This window comes from Cylas formicarius, unplaced genomic scaffold (assembly GCF_029955315.1).
Source record: "Cylas formicarius isolate icCylForm1 unplaced genomic scaffold, icCylForm1.1 PGA_scaffold_10__41_contigs__length_53128322, whole genome shotgun sequence".
Taxonomy (NCBI): domain Eukaryota; kingdom Metazoa; phylum Arthropoda; class Insecta; order Coleoptera; family Brentidae; genus Cylas; species Cylas formicarius.
Genome location: NW_026844214.1, coordinates 8,471,061 through 8,488,865, shown reverse-complemented (window position 1 = coordinate 8,488,865; position 17,805 = coordinate 8,471,061). Strand labels below are relative to the sequence as shown.

The following is a 17,805-nucleotide window of genomic DNA, read 5'->3' as shown; positions in this document are numbered from 1 at the left end:
GGCTTTGTAGTTATACCTAATACTTAAGATACTCACATTTTTGGATTCATTTCCTTTTGCTTCCTATGGACAGGTTGCATTAAAAATGAAAAGATAACAGTATAAATACACAACTATATATAATCTTCTAAACAAAAATCGCTTAAAACTTGTTTTAAGTGAAGACGACTACAGAAAAAAATATATTTTCTGTTGAATGATTTTTTTAATTTGAATCAAGAAAGGTAAAGAAGAAGAACAAACTAACCTCATTTTTTTTCCGAATGCTTGTCTGAAAGTTGTTTTCCTTTAGTTTTGAAATAAAAATGGACGTGGATTTATTAAGGCCGGGGACAGTCCCAATTTCTCCAGACACTGTATTAGGTTTTGAATTTTTACTGGATAAGAATTTATTGTTGAAACACTTGCAAAAACCAAATTCAGGTACTTTAGGGAAACGAACAGTACCCAATTACCATAATATTTTGCTATTCTATAATTATTTTTTCAATATGTATTCAAATTTAAGATCCCTCCCCAACTGGTTTGATAACAAAATTCCACGATGTAATGGCTTTAACTCTTTGCAATAAATTGGAATCTGAAAATCCAGAAACCATCAACTCAGAAGCAAGTGACTTAAAAGTTAAGCATCCCGCTAAAAATATAGCCATGAAAATATTGTCATTAAAAGTTGCTGCATATTTGAACTGGAATCTCTGTTTGTATAGTAATTAATTTTAGAATATGTTAAGGAATTTCTTACATGTTTTAGCTCAAATAAGAACCTTACCTTTTAAAACCCAGATAAATTTGCTACAGGACCTAATGTATTTTACCAGTGAAGAACAGACTGTTATGGAGATTCCGAATATTGAGCAAACTGATACTAGAACTGCCTCTCCCCAGTTTTTGTTTTCATTATTATTGTTTCATAGATGGCTGCTGAATACATCAATGCATAGGGTGACATCAAACTGGCAACAAAGATATGGGTGAGTGTTCTTTAATTTTGATCAGTATTGCATTTGGAGATCAATTTTGGTAAAACAGTAAAAAAATGCTTGGGTGTACATGAATTTGCTTGATAAATATCGGCTCTAATGTGAAATTATTACAAGTAACCAGAATTCTCTAGTTGACCTAAAGATTTTTTTGCGGGGACTAAAGCATAAATAATTCCTGATAGGCTGTAGAATTTTAAGAAAAAGTTGGCTTTCTTTTGGTGAAGTCTTATCTTTTATTAATATTTATTTCTTTCAGCATGAATGATATGTCTCCAGCTGATGAAAATATTATATGCTGTCATGAAAATATTCAGAAAACTCTAACCTTCCTGATAGATGCATTGCAGTGGGAAGATATACCATGCATGTTAACGTTCGACTGTTTTAACACCCCCACTGAACAAAATGACAATATTGAATTTGATTGGAGTAAGGGACAGTCAATAACAAAGTATGTTATGTAAATTGCGCCAGTTCAAAATTTACTAAAAATTAAAAAATCAAATTTTGTGACATCTGAAGAAATCATCTTTCAAGTACAACCAATTTTATTAATTAAACTTTATAGCTCTGAAAAATGGAATACTTTAAAAAATATAACTAGTTTCCTTCACTTATTGACACATATGAAAAACATTTCCTTTCTTTAAATAGTTTTTAAAATAATTTCTATCCTCTTATACCTTCGGAAATATTGTTTCTATTATTCTTGTAGAGAAGAATTTGGTGCTCAGATTAGTTATGATTTAGGAACATTTTACTTTTATCAGGAAGATTATAATCAAGCCAAAGAATATTTTCTGAAATGTTTAGAATATTTTAATACTTTGGACAAGAACAATGGGTTTCTAAATTTTGACAAGGCAGTATTAGAAGTGTTTGTTAGAGCTTGCGACCCAACTGTTGATACTCAAAAACGGAGCTTATTGGAACAATTAAGTAACTCAATTGTAAATCAGTACATGGTGAGAAAATATTATATTACTTAACATAAATTCTTTTAATGATAGATTTTAGGGAATAACTGGTATACTTCAACAAGATAATATTGAACGCGAAATACCTTTGATTCACAGAATCAATCTTGAGTTGGACATTCAAGGAGCTCTATCCAGTGGAGCTTTCACGGTGGCTAGGGATCTTCTTTTCAAAGTTAAAGCTTTGAATCATGTAAGATGTGCACTTGAAAAGAAACTGTTTTTAAGTGAATACCCCTTAACAAATGTGAAGAATATGGAAACACTTATTTGGGTAAATAATCACATCAAAAATTGTTCATTAAAAAAAATATAAAACAAACCTATACAGAAAACAATTTGAATGTGGTAAGAAATAAATGTCCTGTCACAAAAAGTAGCAAAGGAAGCTTGTTTTTCCAATCTTTAGATGACACAGTAAGAAAGTACAGAAAGGTCTTCCATAACTGGTGTTAGTCTAGGGTGGTAGTAGTTATAATGTGTCTAAAATAAAACTGCCTACCAGGCCATTATTATAAAAATCATGAAAAAGTGTAAGTTATACTTAAAACCTCAAAATAAATACATTTTTGTGTAAATACTAACAAATTGTTATAATATAATATAATAATAATAAATATAATAAACCGGTACTGTACAGAAAGCAATATTATATTATAGATTATAGTACAATCATAATTTTTCAGGCCATACAGACAAGCTGGCGATTTCATCAAGAAATTGACAGAAACCTACTGAAGAATTATCTTTTTGAACTTATAATCAAAGAGGAAGTACCAGAATTGTTGTCAAAAATTCAATCCAATGAAGTATTAGGAAATATTTTTCAAAAATCTGAAATGCAATTTATCACAGAAAGGGAAAATGACAGAGATGTCACCAACCTTATGTTTCACAGTGAATTCAATTTTTTTGAATCTACCAAAAAGCGTAAGTTTAAGACAAAACCATATCTTTTGTGTAAGATGAAATATCATCTTACAAACTAAGAAACTCTGAAGATCTTGAATTATAAATTTTTAGGTAAACCAAAAATGGACTTAAGGCAATTGCAGCAAAAATTAATATCAACTTATAACTGCAAAGAAATTAAGGATATTTTACTTAAAATGGGGGCTATGAATTTAGGTAAATCAGTTTCTGAAATCAACCCATTATGGCAGTTGCCAATTCCATTGCAGAGTGTAATTAAGTCCCTTCCCAGAGGTAATTATCAAGCAAATTCAATTTTAACCTGAAATTTAATATTATGTGATATTAGTGATATCACACCAATGACGCCATTGGCCATGCCGCTTGAATAGAGCATTAACACTGAAAACAAAATTCTGATTTGAATAGTTATGTTTAGATGCCATATGCTAGGCTTTGCTATGTGTTGCACTTTTGAGCAATTGTATAGGGAATCATGTTATCATCTTCATAAATAAAGAAGTTTTAAATAGTCAAGTAATGAGACAGTTTCACCAAAAAATATTCTTCTTGTCGCAGCACTCTTACTACATTATTTTACCAAGTTGCATGTAATAACAAAATTCCAAGTTAAATTTGAATGTGCATATAATAATAAAAAAACAAATAGCAGTGCAATTGCTAGGTTTATTGCAAGATTATGCCTATGTGTTACTGGCTAAGTCCAAAGAACACCTCCTAAACAAAAATTGGAATCTAGCTTTGGAATTGTTAATTGTATTGGATAAAGAACTGCAAACTGCAACATGCAATGTATCTAAGTTGTCTAGGATGGTAAATTGGGAGGTACTGTTAATCCAGATTACTCAGTTTTGGGAAGATTGGCCAAGAGCTTCTGTGGGTAAGTTTTTGTCAATTGTTACTTAACTGAAAACTTGTATCTCCTGCTGGTTAAAAGTAAATTAGCAGAGTGGCATAACCTATTTCATGAAATTCTAATAAATAAGTCGTTACTAAATATTTCCGGGCTTTTGAGCCGTGGTCCCGAGATTAAACTCGACGTTTCGTCTACAACTGCGGTAGACATTTTCAAGAGCGGCGATGCGGTAACGGTCGAAGTGTTCTTCCGTACTGCTCTCCGATGACTGGTTGGTTGACTGGAAGATCTGCCGTATTTAAGCGCGCTGTAGTGGGCGTGACCTCGGTGGCGGGCTTGGGTTGGCTTGTCTGGGTAAACACGTTGTTTTGTTGATGACCTGAGTCCATGTTTTACTGATATTGAGACCTTCTTCTTTTCTATTGAAATTATTCTGATGTTTTTGAATTTCAATAGCTTCTCTGATAAGACGTGGATAAAAATGTGGTGTTTTGTCCAGTACCTGCGTGTCTTTGAACATGATACGATGGTCACCTTTGTAAAAAGCATGTTCTGCCACTGCTGATTTTTCCGTGTGTCCAAGCCGGCAGTTCCTTTTATGTTCCTTTAGCCTAGTTTCAATGCTTCTCTTTGTGGTACCTATATATACCGAGCCACAGGAACACGGAATGCGGTATATCCCTGGTGAAGAAAAGGCGTCCCTTGTATCCTTGGCAGACCTGACCTGAGGTCGTGTTCCTGTGGCTCGGTATATATAGGTACCACAAAGAGAAGCATTGAAACTAGGCTAAAGGAACATAAAAGGAACTGCCGGCTTGGACACACGGAAAAATCAGCAGTGGCAGAACATGCTTTTTACAAAGGTGACCATCGTATCATGTTCAAAGACACGCAGGTACTGGACAAAACACCACATTTTTATCCACGTCTTATCAGAGAAGCTATTGAAATTCAAAAATCTCAGAATAATTTCAATAGAAAAGAAGAAGGTCTCAATATCAGTAAAACATGGACTCAGGTCATCAACAAAACAACGTGTTTACCCAGACAAGCTCAACCCAAGCCCGCCACCGAGGTCACGCCCACTACAGCGCGCTTAAATACGGCAGATCTTCCAGTCAACCAACCAGTCATCGGAGAGCAGTACGGAAGAACACTTCGACCGTTACCGCATCGCCGCTCTTGAAAATGTCTACCGCAGTTGTAGACGAAACGTCGAGTTTAATCTCGGGACCACGGCTCAAAAGCCCGGAAATATTTAGTAATGTAGTTTCTGGCCGTGAAAGCATAACATCTTTGAAATAAGTCATTGTTCTTAAAAAATATCGTTAATTTATTTATTAATATTCTTACACTAACCTGAGTTTTTATTTTGAAGATAAAAATGCCTTGGCCAATGCTTGTGAAACTTGTCTACATACCAATGAATCTGTGATACCTCGAACTGAAATTATTGAATCATGTGCTATTTGCTTGCTGAATTTAGGAAGATGGGAGTTTCTTATAAATTATGAGAAGAGATGGAGCACATTCGAAATAACTTCCGCCATCGCTCAGGCATGTCACGAAGTTATTAAAAATAAAGGAATTAAAAAATTTTCAAAAAATCTCTGGGAAATCGGTAAGTGGTGGTTGGGATGGCCATTAATTTTTTTTAAAAGCCTTTAATTATACATTAAGAGGATTATGAATGAAATACTTAAAGGCTAATATCAATCCAGCATCTATAAATTAAAAATAGGGTTCTAAAAAATGTTAGAAATGTTTATTTTTCAGTTGGTTCTCCCCTCACTTTTATGTCCTGTTTTCATTTTTTTCATTATTTATTGCATGTAGGGAGTAATTTTGGAACTAGCTAAAACACATTCGCCAATGACTTTCTTATTGATAGTGTGAAACATATTAATGAAGATTAGTATATTTACATTTATTGCAGTGTTCTAAATATTTGTTGAATGCTTGTACTTTTCTTTAAAAGGTGATTTTGCTGTTGGTATTTTAGCCACCCCGTTCTATAGTTACTGTAATTGTAAGTCAGTGTTGAAATTTTATAATTTCTGGGATCTTCATTGCAGATAACATAATGAGAATATTTTTTAGAAATCTTAATATAAAATAAATTAATCTTTCAAAGAAATTTCCACAGATGCAGAAGGAACCCAGAAGATTTATAAATAATAAATTAATCTGTTTGGTTATTATTTATTATTTTAGTGTTGCCAGTTTTTGCACCCAACTCATCCCAATCAAAACGAAGCAATTCGGGTTATCTTGACTCCTCTAATATAAAAAATAACCTAATGTCCATATTTTTCAAACTGAAAGATTCTTGGTGTTTGACTGTTGTCATATCGTTGCTCACCAAAATGTTTAATATTGTAAAAGATGAAACCAATTTGGAGTTACAAGTTGATTACGCGAACTTATGGCCTAGTGTAATTAGCAAGTGAGTAAAAAATCTCATTATTAAATTTACTTTCATTTAAAATTTATATCCGTCACCTTATTAAGTAATTATAATTATATTAAAAATTGTCATTTTAGTGCTAGTTCTTATAACGTAGCAGCAGTATCCGAGATGCTATCAGAAGTACTTTCACATGGGTTAAAAGATTATCCCACAAACATACATTGGCTAAGACTCCTAGGCGATATCAATTTTGGTAAATTAAAAAAATTGTAGTATTTGGTTAATATTTAGATAACCATATTATACTTGGTTTTAGCTAATGGAAACTATAAAATTTCTCTGTCATTTTACCTGAAGTCTCTTCTTATCTGCAGCGATTATTTTAATATTCCAGTGCGAAATGACGATCATGTATTTCGGCGAATGATCAAATGTTGCCAAGCAATGGGTTGTTCTACTCAAGCTGCAGTTCTTTGTCAGTTCCTAGAAGAACCTGATTATACACTTGCTTTTAGAATTTTAAGCGAACAAAAGACGTGTAATGACGCTGTTGATGCTTACTACCATTGTTTTTGGGATACTAACATTTTGGAATTTTTGATTTACATTCACAATAGAAGGGGCGAGTTTCAGAGGCGAAAGGCTGCAGTACAGGTTATTGGTATGTTGGAGCTAAATTCTAATAATAATGAAGAAATACAAAGAGAAGCAAGTAATCTTAGGAAAAGCGTATTTTTAAGAGCATTGTGCAAACAATATGTTTTTTAAATATAAGATCTAGAAGTATTTTTTATTTTATCCCAACAATGAAAAATATTTTTAAGTATAAAAAAAAGTATATCAAGACTTCTGAAATTGAAGAGGCAGACGAGAAATGTATGTTGGCTTTAAAAAAAACAGTACTACTTTTTACACCCAAATCAAATAAAAAAATTATGTACTGGCAGTTTTCATTGACTGAAAAAAAAACATTTGATGTAGTAAATCACCGAACTTATAGGAGGAATACAGTGAAATGGAATAAAAAAAAAATATATTAAGCAAGGAATAACAACAACCGTCATAGTTCTATCTTTATTTAACGAAAACTTTTGCCTGCCTTGTTCCACATTTAGCACACCACTCTTGCACCAGTACAGCAGGTCATACGAGCATTTCCTGATTTACATATTTCTCCAGTGATTTAAATATTCAGGCTTATTTCGCAATTCACATAAACCATTAAAATATAAAAACAATTTAATAAACCAGAACATAGTTCCCTCTCAATCAATTAGACTTTATTTACACGTAAAAACTGCACAGTTTGATAAATCCACAACAATTATAAGTTCCATTAGAAATCGATGATAAAATAAAATTGACTAAAATTTACAAGCCACAAAATTACAAAAATAAATTTTGACAAATTATTATTTCCAAATTATGTTTAGTTTACGTTATGTAAGCTTTGGCTTGTCAACAAACTCAACACCATACTGGAAAATATAATAAGCGGTTGCTACCATCATTCCGCCCCAAAACATCAAATATAATAGGCATTCTGTTGAATACTCCGAAGGGAATACTACCGAAGCAACAAACATGGCCATTGCAAATAGCAAAACTGATGGGAATGTAATATATCGCCACCCAGGTGGTGGCGACAAAGGTGATATGACTTTGGCATTGCCCAAGAACAAATCTATGGAATCCTGTCGGTAACCGTCATTAAAATTATTCTTATAGTAACGTATAAGGGAATTGATACCGTCCTGAAGAACACCAAGTTTAGTGCGCTTCCCTAAAGACAAATTTTAATATTAGTATAGTACCTAAAAATAATTAAAGTTACTGCATACCAGTTCTCGTAAAATCTGTCTTAAGAGCTCCTGTTCCAGAGTACTGAGTACTAATAAGGTCCGCATGGTCAGCCCATATATATTTGAAAAGACTTTCAAAGGAATGGTGATGTTCCAATTTTTCTTCAAAACTAAGTATACCGAACTTTTTAAGTACAATTTCCAAGTTTCGATGAGCTAACATACTTTGAACCACATTTGTTCGATCCAGACAGTCAATACAATTTGTTCTAAACACGCCTAGAATAGGTAAAACAAAAATCACGGATAAGAGACACACATTTCTGGGAATTTAGTCCTTTCCCTGGAAAATTTCACCTGGAGCGGACCAAGTACAGTAGAGCTGAATCATGTTTTCTTGAACAAAAATTGAGTTTGCTATAAATTATCTGAGATGAAGTATTTTATTTTAATGTTAAATGATACTGCGAACGAAATTATTCTTTAAATTAACGCCATAAATTAAAAACACGTGTGAAAAAAAGGAGACATCTACAACACGCTAAAAGCGAGAAAAAAGAATGCAGTTTGCAGTTATTCCCGTCACAGAAAAACAATAGAAATTTCAAAACCTGACAACTTATTTTTAATTTTAGGTTTGCATAAAATTTCAACTTTTATTATGTATTGCACATTTTGTGTAAATAGAATTTGTAACACATGACATATGTTTAATCGGGGTTAATTTAAAAAAATCTTTACAAAAGTTATTAATATCAAAAATTTAGTTTTAAAATTTGCCACTGCCCTTTATAAAAAAATACTTAAATATAAAAAAAAAGGTTTTTATGAATAAAATCCCCATTTTTATTTGTAAAATATTACACCCCAGTGTTCTCGTATAACCGCTCCACCGCGTGGAGTTAAACTGAAAGTTGTCCACGAAACAGCAATGGATTGCAAGAGCTGTTTTAATGCGCATGCACATTGACCATGTGGCAGGTGTCATTCTTGCCTTTTAAATACATGCTTCTTAAAACACATTTGAAACAATTGCCTAGAACTTAATATATAGGGGACCCTATAAAATTTGTGTTTTTGAGAATAATCGTTTTTTTTTTTGCTCTAAAAATTGTTTTTGTGATCGCTAAGGCACTTATAAAATACGTGTCCAAAGCCTACTGCAATTTTTGATATATCCTATTTTTAATACAAGATATTAGAATATTTTTTTCTGACACTGCACTTACTGCAGATCTCAAGTGTGCTTGGAAATTGTGTTAAATCAGTACATATTTTGCCAAAAAGCTTCACAGCTTTTATAACGGAAAATTAAAATGTCTGCTACCACCGAGAAATTATCTTCAAAATATAGAAGTTAATGGTGGAAACACAAAATGTTAATCTCCATATACTTAAGACAAGTCAAGTTAATATAGAAAATTCCAGAATTGATATAATTGACATAACAAAGCACTGCAATCCATTAAATAATTAATTATCCAAAATAAAAAATGAAAAAATACATGTCAATCCTCTCAATAATTACCTTCTTGCAAGGAGGATAAGGTGCCATCCCTAAATCTTAAAAAAAAGCCCATCTCATCCTGATCTAAGGCTACTCGGTCTATAAGAATGGAGAGTCTATGCCACTGCATTTTTCGGCATTCCGCATGAAAGTCAAAAGGTTCATATCTTACAGAAGGATGGGACAAAGCACCAAGTAGATCTTTAAATGCCCTCTCAAGTCTGCCTGCAATAATTTAAGATAGAGTAACTACTGCAGTTGATTAACTAACTCCCTTATAATTTAGAAATGTATATTTTAAAAGAACTGTTTCTAAAGGCAGATTTTTGAAAAAAAAGTTACATGATAGGAAATATATATCTTGTCAGATACCTTCCGAGCCTACTTGATCAACGAGATCCATAACAACCTGCCTTCCATAAATTTCAGCTAAAGACTCTATATGACGTAAACATGCACTTTGTTGATCTTGGGGATCAACAGTGGGATCTAGTGTTATAGGGGGTTTGTAACGCAAGTCTGGCTTCTGGTACCAAAACAACGGTATAGAACCTCTAATCTAAAAAATCAATTTTAATTGAATGAATTCACACACAGAATTTAGATAATTTTAACAAATTACCTGAACAAAACTAGCCCGGTCTCCATCTATAGTTTCTACAATTTGTTCAGTTTCCACAAAATTTGCAACATTACCATCCAGATCTACCCCTCTTTTAAACCACCTAGTTCCAGCTCTATGAATACTTCGTCTTGAAACAATAGCCCACGTGAAACTTTGCCCATTTATCACACAATTATTAATAGAAACAAAACCATGTATTATCGGAAGAGAAAATTTTTTAAACAATGAGGCACGAAACTGTTCCAGTAAATATCCATTCCACACAAACCTATTATCTGCTCTCTCTAACAAAGAAAGCTGCCAAAATTCTGGACTAATATCATGTAATCTTTGAATAGAATGTGTTAAATCGTAACTGTAACTAAAATAAAAACTAGGTGTGCTAAAAACATTTTCTACCATACTCAAATAAATATTATTATCGGACATTTTCTCTGCACTTAAATGCAACAAGCTTCGAGAGTAAGGCAACAACTCTACTTTCACTAGTTTCCATATTGAATGACCAGCAATATAACCCAGTAAATCCCTTTGGGTTGCAATAATCAGGTATCTCCCTGAAAGTAAACTTATGGAACCTAGCAAGCCACAAAAATCTTTCCGGCTGTTAGCGGCGGGAATTTGACCAGAATTTCGTTGCACGGTTGGCACTTCAGAGGCTCTGTCTATTAACAACAGTTCATCGCTACCTTTCGGTTCTATGTAAAACTTTTCTGGAGTAATATAGCTACAAAGAACTGACAAGGTATAATAATCTAATTTTTGTAAAAAATACTAGGAATAATTACATTATCATATCATTATACACGTCTGCCGAAGTCATGTTGCAAACGAAACGTAAAAGTTCTAACTACATTAAAATATTTATTAAGACAAATAGGAAAATATTTAATTATTATTCCATATTCATTAAACCCAAGGAACGACGTTCAAACAAGTTAAAGCATGGATCTAACGCCTATACAAGTACAATAATGCGTTTCACAATACTGTTGGGCTCGACTGCCAGGATCAATTGCCCATTGCCGACTTTCGTCGAGAATCTTCGCCTTTGGTCATAGACCAACACGTACAAATAGGAAATATAACCAATATTTGCTCAACTAGCAAAAAACAATTTTGACCGATACCAAAAAAACCGACATCCACCGCGGACCATCCGTTTCCCTTGGAGGGTGATGGATCCGGCCTCCATACCGGCGTGAACGGGGAAAAATGATGGGGTCGGCGACAATTATCACTTTAAAACCTTGACTAAACAGTAAAAACACTAAATCCACTCAGTGGAGACCGATATCAAACTTTTGGGGACGAATACAAGGGATTCTGTCGGGAGCGAACCAAGTTAAACCGCGTGCAATGCTCTCATCTAACGCCTATAATAAAAATTCTTCTTCTTTTACTTCTATTAGCCAAAACTGCTGGGATCATTCGGTCATTTTTTCGATGAATAACCAAGAAGGGTGCCCTAAATAAAAGGGACTGGATGAATCCATCATCGTCCAAGGGAAACGGATGTGCAATGAATTAACATATTAAAACAGTGGAACAAATTCGAAATAAACTGTCATAAAATCACGACCGATTCTTCTAACGGCTTCTAACGGCTCCTGCAATTATCTCATACGGGATATCCGATCCCATCTGGCTTGGTTACCAGCGTGGATAATAAGACATCCGGAAGCCGTATTAAAATACACATAATGGAAAAACATATCACAAATCCATATACATCCCCATAAGATGTACACTATTTCCCAAATTTATAGGCAATACACCTCTATCACTTCAGATAACAAATATACAAAACAGTATTTTACATCAAACGACACTAATGTCAACCAGTTTCTACATTATATGTCATAATATTATGTGGTCTATGGATTATAGTTTGGTCTTTTCTTCAATGTTTGCTTTGCAGCAAAGCAATTTATCCTCCACTTTTCCTCGAAGCCAGAGAAGTGGTAAATTTGTATCGAGTAAAGCGCAGTCGACACAAAGTAATTTCTACATATATATTTTTGTTCAGAATTAACGTAATTTTAAATAGTTATTTTTTGGTGATAGACACAAATCAATTTTTTTTAATGTGATTATTGTGGTGAAATTTTGTTTTTTTAATTTAAAAAATAAAATACAAATAAGCACTACTGTTTAATGTTGGGACGTTTAAATTAAATATTTTTCTATTCCCGTCTGTAAAATGCCTAATTACACATCGATCTAGAGTGCGGGAAGCGTCATTTTACCACGTCAATTTCGTTTCCCACGGATCTGAGCCACTTCGGACGTTTCCGGGATTTTACCGCATGGGTTTGTGAGCAATCGGATGTTTTCGGAGAATGTATTCGTATTGATTTGCAAAAATGTACCCAAATAAACTCGTGAGTCAAATGCCGTTTACCGCACTTGTTGCATAATATACTAATTTCCACTGGCATTTTATTATAATAAAATTTGGGCGGCCAAACTTATACACGAAAGCACTGGCCTAGCGATGAAGGAATGAAGCATTATGTATAGGCGAAGGCACAATGAAACTACCAAGGTCTGCAAGCAAGTGCTGTATTGCAAATCACCTGGCTTTATTCGCTTGCAGAACAATACCACCTACTTAATATTTATTTTGTTTAATAAACCATTTCATGGAATTTGCTTACGGGTGTATAAGATAAATCGATAATCCCAAAAAAAATAGTGACGGAAATGGTGACGTTCAAGTATTAATTAATTAATTAAATTAATATTTGTATTCTCTAAAATTGATTTCTGTTTGAACGTTTGAAGTGCTGTATAAGTTCCAATATATAATATTAATTGTATTATTTTTTGTATTCTCTAAAATTAATTTCTGTACAGTTCTCGAACATTTAGGACTAATTTAGGTTACATTCAAATACAGTTTGTTTTAAACATTTTTGTTTATTGATTTGCTTTATAATAATCATTTTAAAACATATATTTTTAAAACAAATTGTCTGTTGGGCATTGGTCCATCAGCCTTATTCGAATATAAGAATTGTCTGATTTGAATATGATTTATGATAATTGTGCCAAGTATTGCCCACGGCATTACATACATTGATAACACTTGAGTTCTATTAATAAAGGTGTTTGGATATAGTCAATACATTTTTTTTGTGTATAAAATATATCTGAAACTGGTCCTGCGCTTTTTACATTAGCAGTGCTGCCATCTAAACGGTTTTAAATAGTCATTTACGTTCTGTGGTTCTTCAAATTAATATTTTAAAATACTGCAACAATGAATTTATTTGGAAGCATTGAATTTTTTCCACAAAACCTGTAATTAAACACAAATACTACAAAACTTGATTTTTTCAAGTATTGTAATAAAAACATCTGATATCGACAAAAATCACATTCTAAATTTGTATCTTTGGAATATGTCTTTTTGTCGTGTAGTTGGCTACTGTGATTGTATTACCTACTGGCCGACCAGAATTTTTTGTTTTCTATTATTTTTTTATCGGGATTTGTTCATACAATCTACTTACTTAAGAATCAATTATAGTTCATATGCAGTGTTTTCCGATCAGTTACATCTTCTTTGAAACTATATGTTAATAAGGAAAAACGTTATTAAAAGTTTGACTTTGGCTCTTCATCGGGCTTCAGGAACAAAAATGAAGATATCTGTTTTTTAATTTAGTCGGAATAGCAAACTCATATACATTATGGGAGTCCAAGATTTACAAAAGTATTTAGAAAACATCGCTTTGGAAGGGGGATCGGTTTCTGTTGATTTATTAAAAGTTGCCAGAAATGTCAGTCAAAGGCAGCAACCTCATAACACTAATCGAAGAATTAGGCCTATCGGAAATAAACTCAAACTCATTGTAGATGCTGAAAATTGTTTAGATAGGCTATATGGAGGTTATTTTTCCGACTGGGCATGTGGAGGACAATGGAACCGTATGGTGCAATTTCTATCTTTACTAACTGGTGCCACGGATCGTGGAAATATAGAATTGGCTGTGGTATTTAACGGAACAATAGAACAATGTCGTATGGATGAGTGGATTGCTGAACAAGCAAATATACGGCAGCGGGTGGGTATGGTTTTAAAGCATATTAACACAAAGGCTACCCCACCTCCCAAAATATGGTGGACAGCTCCTATATGTCTAAGATCAGCTTTACGAATGGCACTTAGACATTTAGGCATCATTGTGATGTGTACAATGGATGACCATCATCAGGAAGTAATAGCTTATTGCCGGGAATATGGCTTTCATGGTCTCTTAGCTGATGATGCTGAATATGCTGCTTTTGATCCACCCCGTTACTTTTCATCAGAACAATTAAAATTGACATATAAAGGTTCTATTGAAACCAAAGAATATATGTTAAGTGTTTTGTCAAAAGCTTTAAATGTAACTCAGGAGCAGATTTGTGTCATGGCGGCACTGCTCGGCAACTTTTTGCTACCTGAGAGCAATCTACAAGATATATATAAGAAGATTGGCTTATCAAAATCTTCAGAAAATTCATCAGAAGCTACAGTTAAAACTCTGGCAGATTTTGTTCGCGAGCTACCACCTCCTACTAATTTGGACTCTTTAGTTGTTGCAGTGTTTGGTTCCCTTGAAGATAAACGTGCTTCAAAATTGAGGCAGTCTGTTCAGTACTATTTAAATGGTACTGCTAGTGGGTTCCTAAAATATTGCGCTCCACAAAAACCAAGGTCAAAGCCACCAGCTCAAAAGAATAATATTTCAAAAGATGATAATGATTTAAAAGGATTGGATACTTCAGGCTTTGCTTCAGAAACACAGGAGCAACAACTAGAGAGTTTGGAAACATATAATTTAATTACTGCTAACACTATAATATCAAGTGAGTTTGATGACCTAGACAGTATTCTAGATAGGGCCACAGACATACTAGATAAAGCATCTTTATCATCTGACATAACTCGTTTTAATGGTTTATCAAATGGATCTTCACTAAGTTCCAATGATCCTGTTTGTACAAGTTCATCTAGTGCCAAATTGAACATGTTGGTTAGTAATAGCATGGATGGCAGTAGTGCATCAACTTGTCCCAAGCAATCACATAAGAAGTCTCAGTCATTAATAAGCTCAAATATAGTAAATCCGTCTGTATCCCCCGATGTACTTAGAACTGCATCTCTTCGTCATCAGAAAGGTTTAATGGCTCCAATGATTTTGCATGTCTTAAGTGCACAAGAAGTTAGATTACCGTGCCTTATGGAAGATGAGGGTAATAGGGAATTTCCTCCAATTCATGATATATATCAACCACTTAGACGAAGAGTGTATGCAGTTTTGTTTAACTTGCATCACTTAAGATATGTACATACCAAAAAGAAAGAGAATGGAGAATTACCGGAACATATGCCACAACCAGATATTGTAGTTAAAGAATGGATATATAGTCGGTCAAACCCTTATCAGTTTCCTGAAGAAATTAGAGCTGAGCCTTTGCCATGGGCAGTACCAACACTACAAAGGTTATGGTTTGGACCATCAGTTGATGATAAACGTAGACGTATGCGCGCTTTTCTGTCTTGCCTGAATTCGGACACACCTCTTATTTTGAACACCGCCTATGTACCACAGCATATGCTCATAATGGCCTGTGTCTTAAGGTATATAATGTCGCAAGATAGGCCCATCATGAGGAGAAATGAATTGGATGCTTTTTTATGCCACGCCTTTAATCCAAATTTAATGAATGTGCACCATCTTCAAGAATTAACACTTAATGTTGTATCAAGTCGTGGGGTACAGTTAGCGGCTCTTTTCATGGAGGGAGTAGAAATGGCTATTCTAGCAAATGATGCATGTGGAGCACCTTTGCCTTGGTTGATGTGTTGTCCGTGGTTGTATTTTGATGGAAAATTGTTTCACTACACTTTTGCACGATCTTCTCATGCAAAAAATATTCTTGAAATTTGTGATAATTATATTGAGAGAGTTGTTAAAGTGGAACGGATGCGAAAAGCTATTCTCGAAGGGCTCGATGTTAAATTTGCTAAAATTCCACTGCCGCATTTTCCGGGAGGCCCAATGCTTAGACAAGGTATTCCCCCTCCACATTGTTTGCCAACTCTATCCTTGGCATCTAGTCGAACATCTCCTGGCTTGAGAGGTAGACCAATTCCTTCTCGAGGCGGGCAATTACAAGTTGCTGGTGTAGTTGTGGGATCTTGGGGTGCCAATTATGGATTTTCAAGTATGAGACCAAATCAGCTATTGCCCGCTGGTATGTCATTAGCGCATAGAGGAAGAGGAAAAGCCTTTGGGAACTATAGCAGAGGTAGAGGGCAACAAAAACAGGGTCCGCCATCTTATCCAGTGGTGAACAGACGAGTTCAAACAAACAAAAAACGAAATCCCAACAAATCTTCAAAAGACAAAAAGACTAAGGGCCTCTCTCTGACTGTGAAAACTGACAATGGAGATGTTCCTGTTAATAATATGATTGGAAATGGTGGACTAACACCTGGAGGGAAAAAAGAAGACTGCCAAGAAGTATCTGGTCACCATGGACAGGGTGATGGCCCTCCAAATATTATTGAGACTCCTTCAGAATAATTTTGTGGGAAGTTTTGTACATGTGTTGTCTGTGAACACAGTTGATCATGTACTGGAGTAAAAAATCTACTTTATTTATTTTTAGCTCATCCAGAATGGGTTGGTAAATAGAATAAACATAACACGTAAGATTACTGTATTAATGGATATTAAGCATTTAGGCTCACTTCACAGCTGTTGAATTGATCGTAAGAAATACAGGATTTGCTACATCTTATTAATTTGCAGTTATTAGCGGAATTGGTAATGTATTTCTTATAATCAGTGATACAATTATCATTATAAAAAAGTAAAAATAACCAGGTTTATCTAAAATTTATAGAGACTTTAGCAATCCCTTATCTACAAAGTAATGTCTAAATATTTCTATTTAAAATATATTCCCACAAAATGTTGTGATTTGTATTAGAAAGGGGAAGGTAATGAACCAACCTATTATATATGTGGTTGATATATTTTATCTTGTTCAGACTTCGATTTAAAGACACTTGGTTGTAAAATGTTTGTTTGTTTGGTAACATCAGCTAAAATATTAAATTTGGGAACATTTGCTGAAGAAATTTGTCGGACAAGGTAATATATATCGGCCAAAATTTTTCTCTTCACTTTTTGATTGGTGTGAAGTATATTTCGCAAAAAAATATTTATTACGTTATATCCAGAATAATTTGCTGCAAACAAATCTATTTATTTGCTGTTGAAAAAACATTTGAGAAATGCATTAAAATTAATATTTTTGCTATTTTGTATAGCAGAGACATTTGAAATAGTTCTCAAAATGTTTACTTTTCCTTTCCGTTGAATTTTTGCATCTGTAGCAAAATAGCTTGAAAACATTGTACGCATCTGAAAGCCTTTGTAGTTATTAAATTGAAAAGATAATTGTTAACAAAAATCAACACTGGAAAATTGGGAATATTTTCGGTTTTACCAACCATTCAAAATGTTTAACCTGAATTGGGATTATTTTTTTCATTCATAATTATGGTGATTTGTCAAATGACGTTACTGTATTTCCAGTTTTCTATGTCAAAGAATTTTTATATCACTACCTTTTGTGCATCTATTGATATAAATCGATGCGATATTTAATTGTTAAAATTTCTTAATAAATATATACACGAA

At 33.7% G+C, this 17,805-nt stretch overlaps 3 protein-coding genes across 4 annotated transcripts; 2 read left to right on the top strand and 1 right to left on the bottom strand.

Moving 5' to 3' along the window:
* Positions 1-248: 248 nt before the first annotated feature.
* On the top strand, positions 249-6,942 carry LOC132702565 (integrator complex subunit 8). Of its 2 annotated transcripts, none has more exons than XM_060671299.1 (13): positions 249-423; positions 509-700; positions 755-974; positions 1,243-1,437; positions 1,702-1,951; positions 2,004-2,156; positions 2,650-2,893; positions 2,987-3,169; positions 3,561-3,776; positions 5,131-5,373; positions 5,967-6,198; positions 6,297-6,415; positions 6,479-6,942. In XM_060671299.1, the coding sequence occupies exons 1-13, from the start codon at positions 306-308 to the stop codon at positions 6,928-6,930; spliced, it is 2,817 nt and encodes a 938-aa protein (XP_060527282.1). In that variant the 5' UTR covers positions 249-305; the 3' UTR covers positions 6,931-6,942. The 2 variants fall into 2 exon arrangements, with proteins under 2 accessions (XP_060527282.1, XP_060527272.1); XM_060671289.1 differs by having other exon boundaries at positions 2,004-2,237.
* A 257-nt stretch (positions 6,943-7,199) lies between these two features.
* LOC132702576 (phosphatidylinositol-3-phosphatase SAC1) lies at positions 7,200-11,046 on the bottom strand. The gene is made up of 6 exons (XM_060671313.1): positions 10,885-11,046; positions 10,094-10,823; positions 9,844-10,030; positions 9,493-9,696; positions 8,004-8,243; positions 7,200-7,945 (listed from the first exon to the last, which is right to left on the bottom strand). Exons 1-6 carry the CDS (start codon positions 10,917-10,919, stop codon positions 7,602-7,604), a joined length of 1,740 nt encoding a protein of 579 aa, XP_060527296.1. The 5' UTR covers positions 10,920-11,046; the 3' UTR covers positions 7,200-7,601.
* A 2,458-nt stretch (positions 11,047-13,504) lies between these two features.
* On the top strand, positions 13,505-17,805 carry LOC132706427 (constitutive coactivator of PPAR-gamma-like protein 1). The gene has a single exon (XM_060677773.1). It carries the CDS (start codon positions 13,795-13,797, stop codon positions 16,678-16,680), a length of 2,886 nt encoding a protein of 961 aa, XP_060533756.1. The 5' UTR covers positions 13,505-13,794; the 3' UTR covers positions 16,681-17,805.

Coding starts and splice junctions, on each gene's coding strand:
- LOC132702576 (XM_060671313.1), bottom strand. CDS start 10,919: ATGACTTCGGCAGACGTGTATAATGATATGATAAT. Junction 10,824..10,884: donor GTGTATAATGATATGATAAT/GTAATTATTCCT, acceptor AGTTCTTTGTAG/CTATATTACTCCAGAAAAGT. Junction 8,244..9,492: donor CTTATCCTCCTTGCAAGAAG/GTAATTATTGAG, acceptor TACCTATTCTAG/GCGTGTTTAGAACAAATTGT.
- LOC132706427 (XM_060677773.1), top strand. CDS start 13,795: ATGGGAGTCCAAGATTTACAAAAGTATTTAGAAAACATCGCTTTGGAA.
- LOC132702565 (XM_060671289.1), top strand. CDS start 306: ATGGACGTGGATTTATTAAGGCCGGGGACAGTCCCAATTTCTCCAGAC. Junction 1,438..1,701: donor AAGGGACAGTCAATAACAAA/GTATGTTATGTA, acceptor TTATTCTTGTAG/AGAAGAATTTGGTGCTCAGA. Junction 2,894..2,986: donor TTTTGAATCTACCAAAAAGC/GTAAGTTTAAGA, acceptor ATAAATTTTTAG/GTAAACCAAAAATGGACTTA.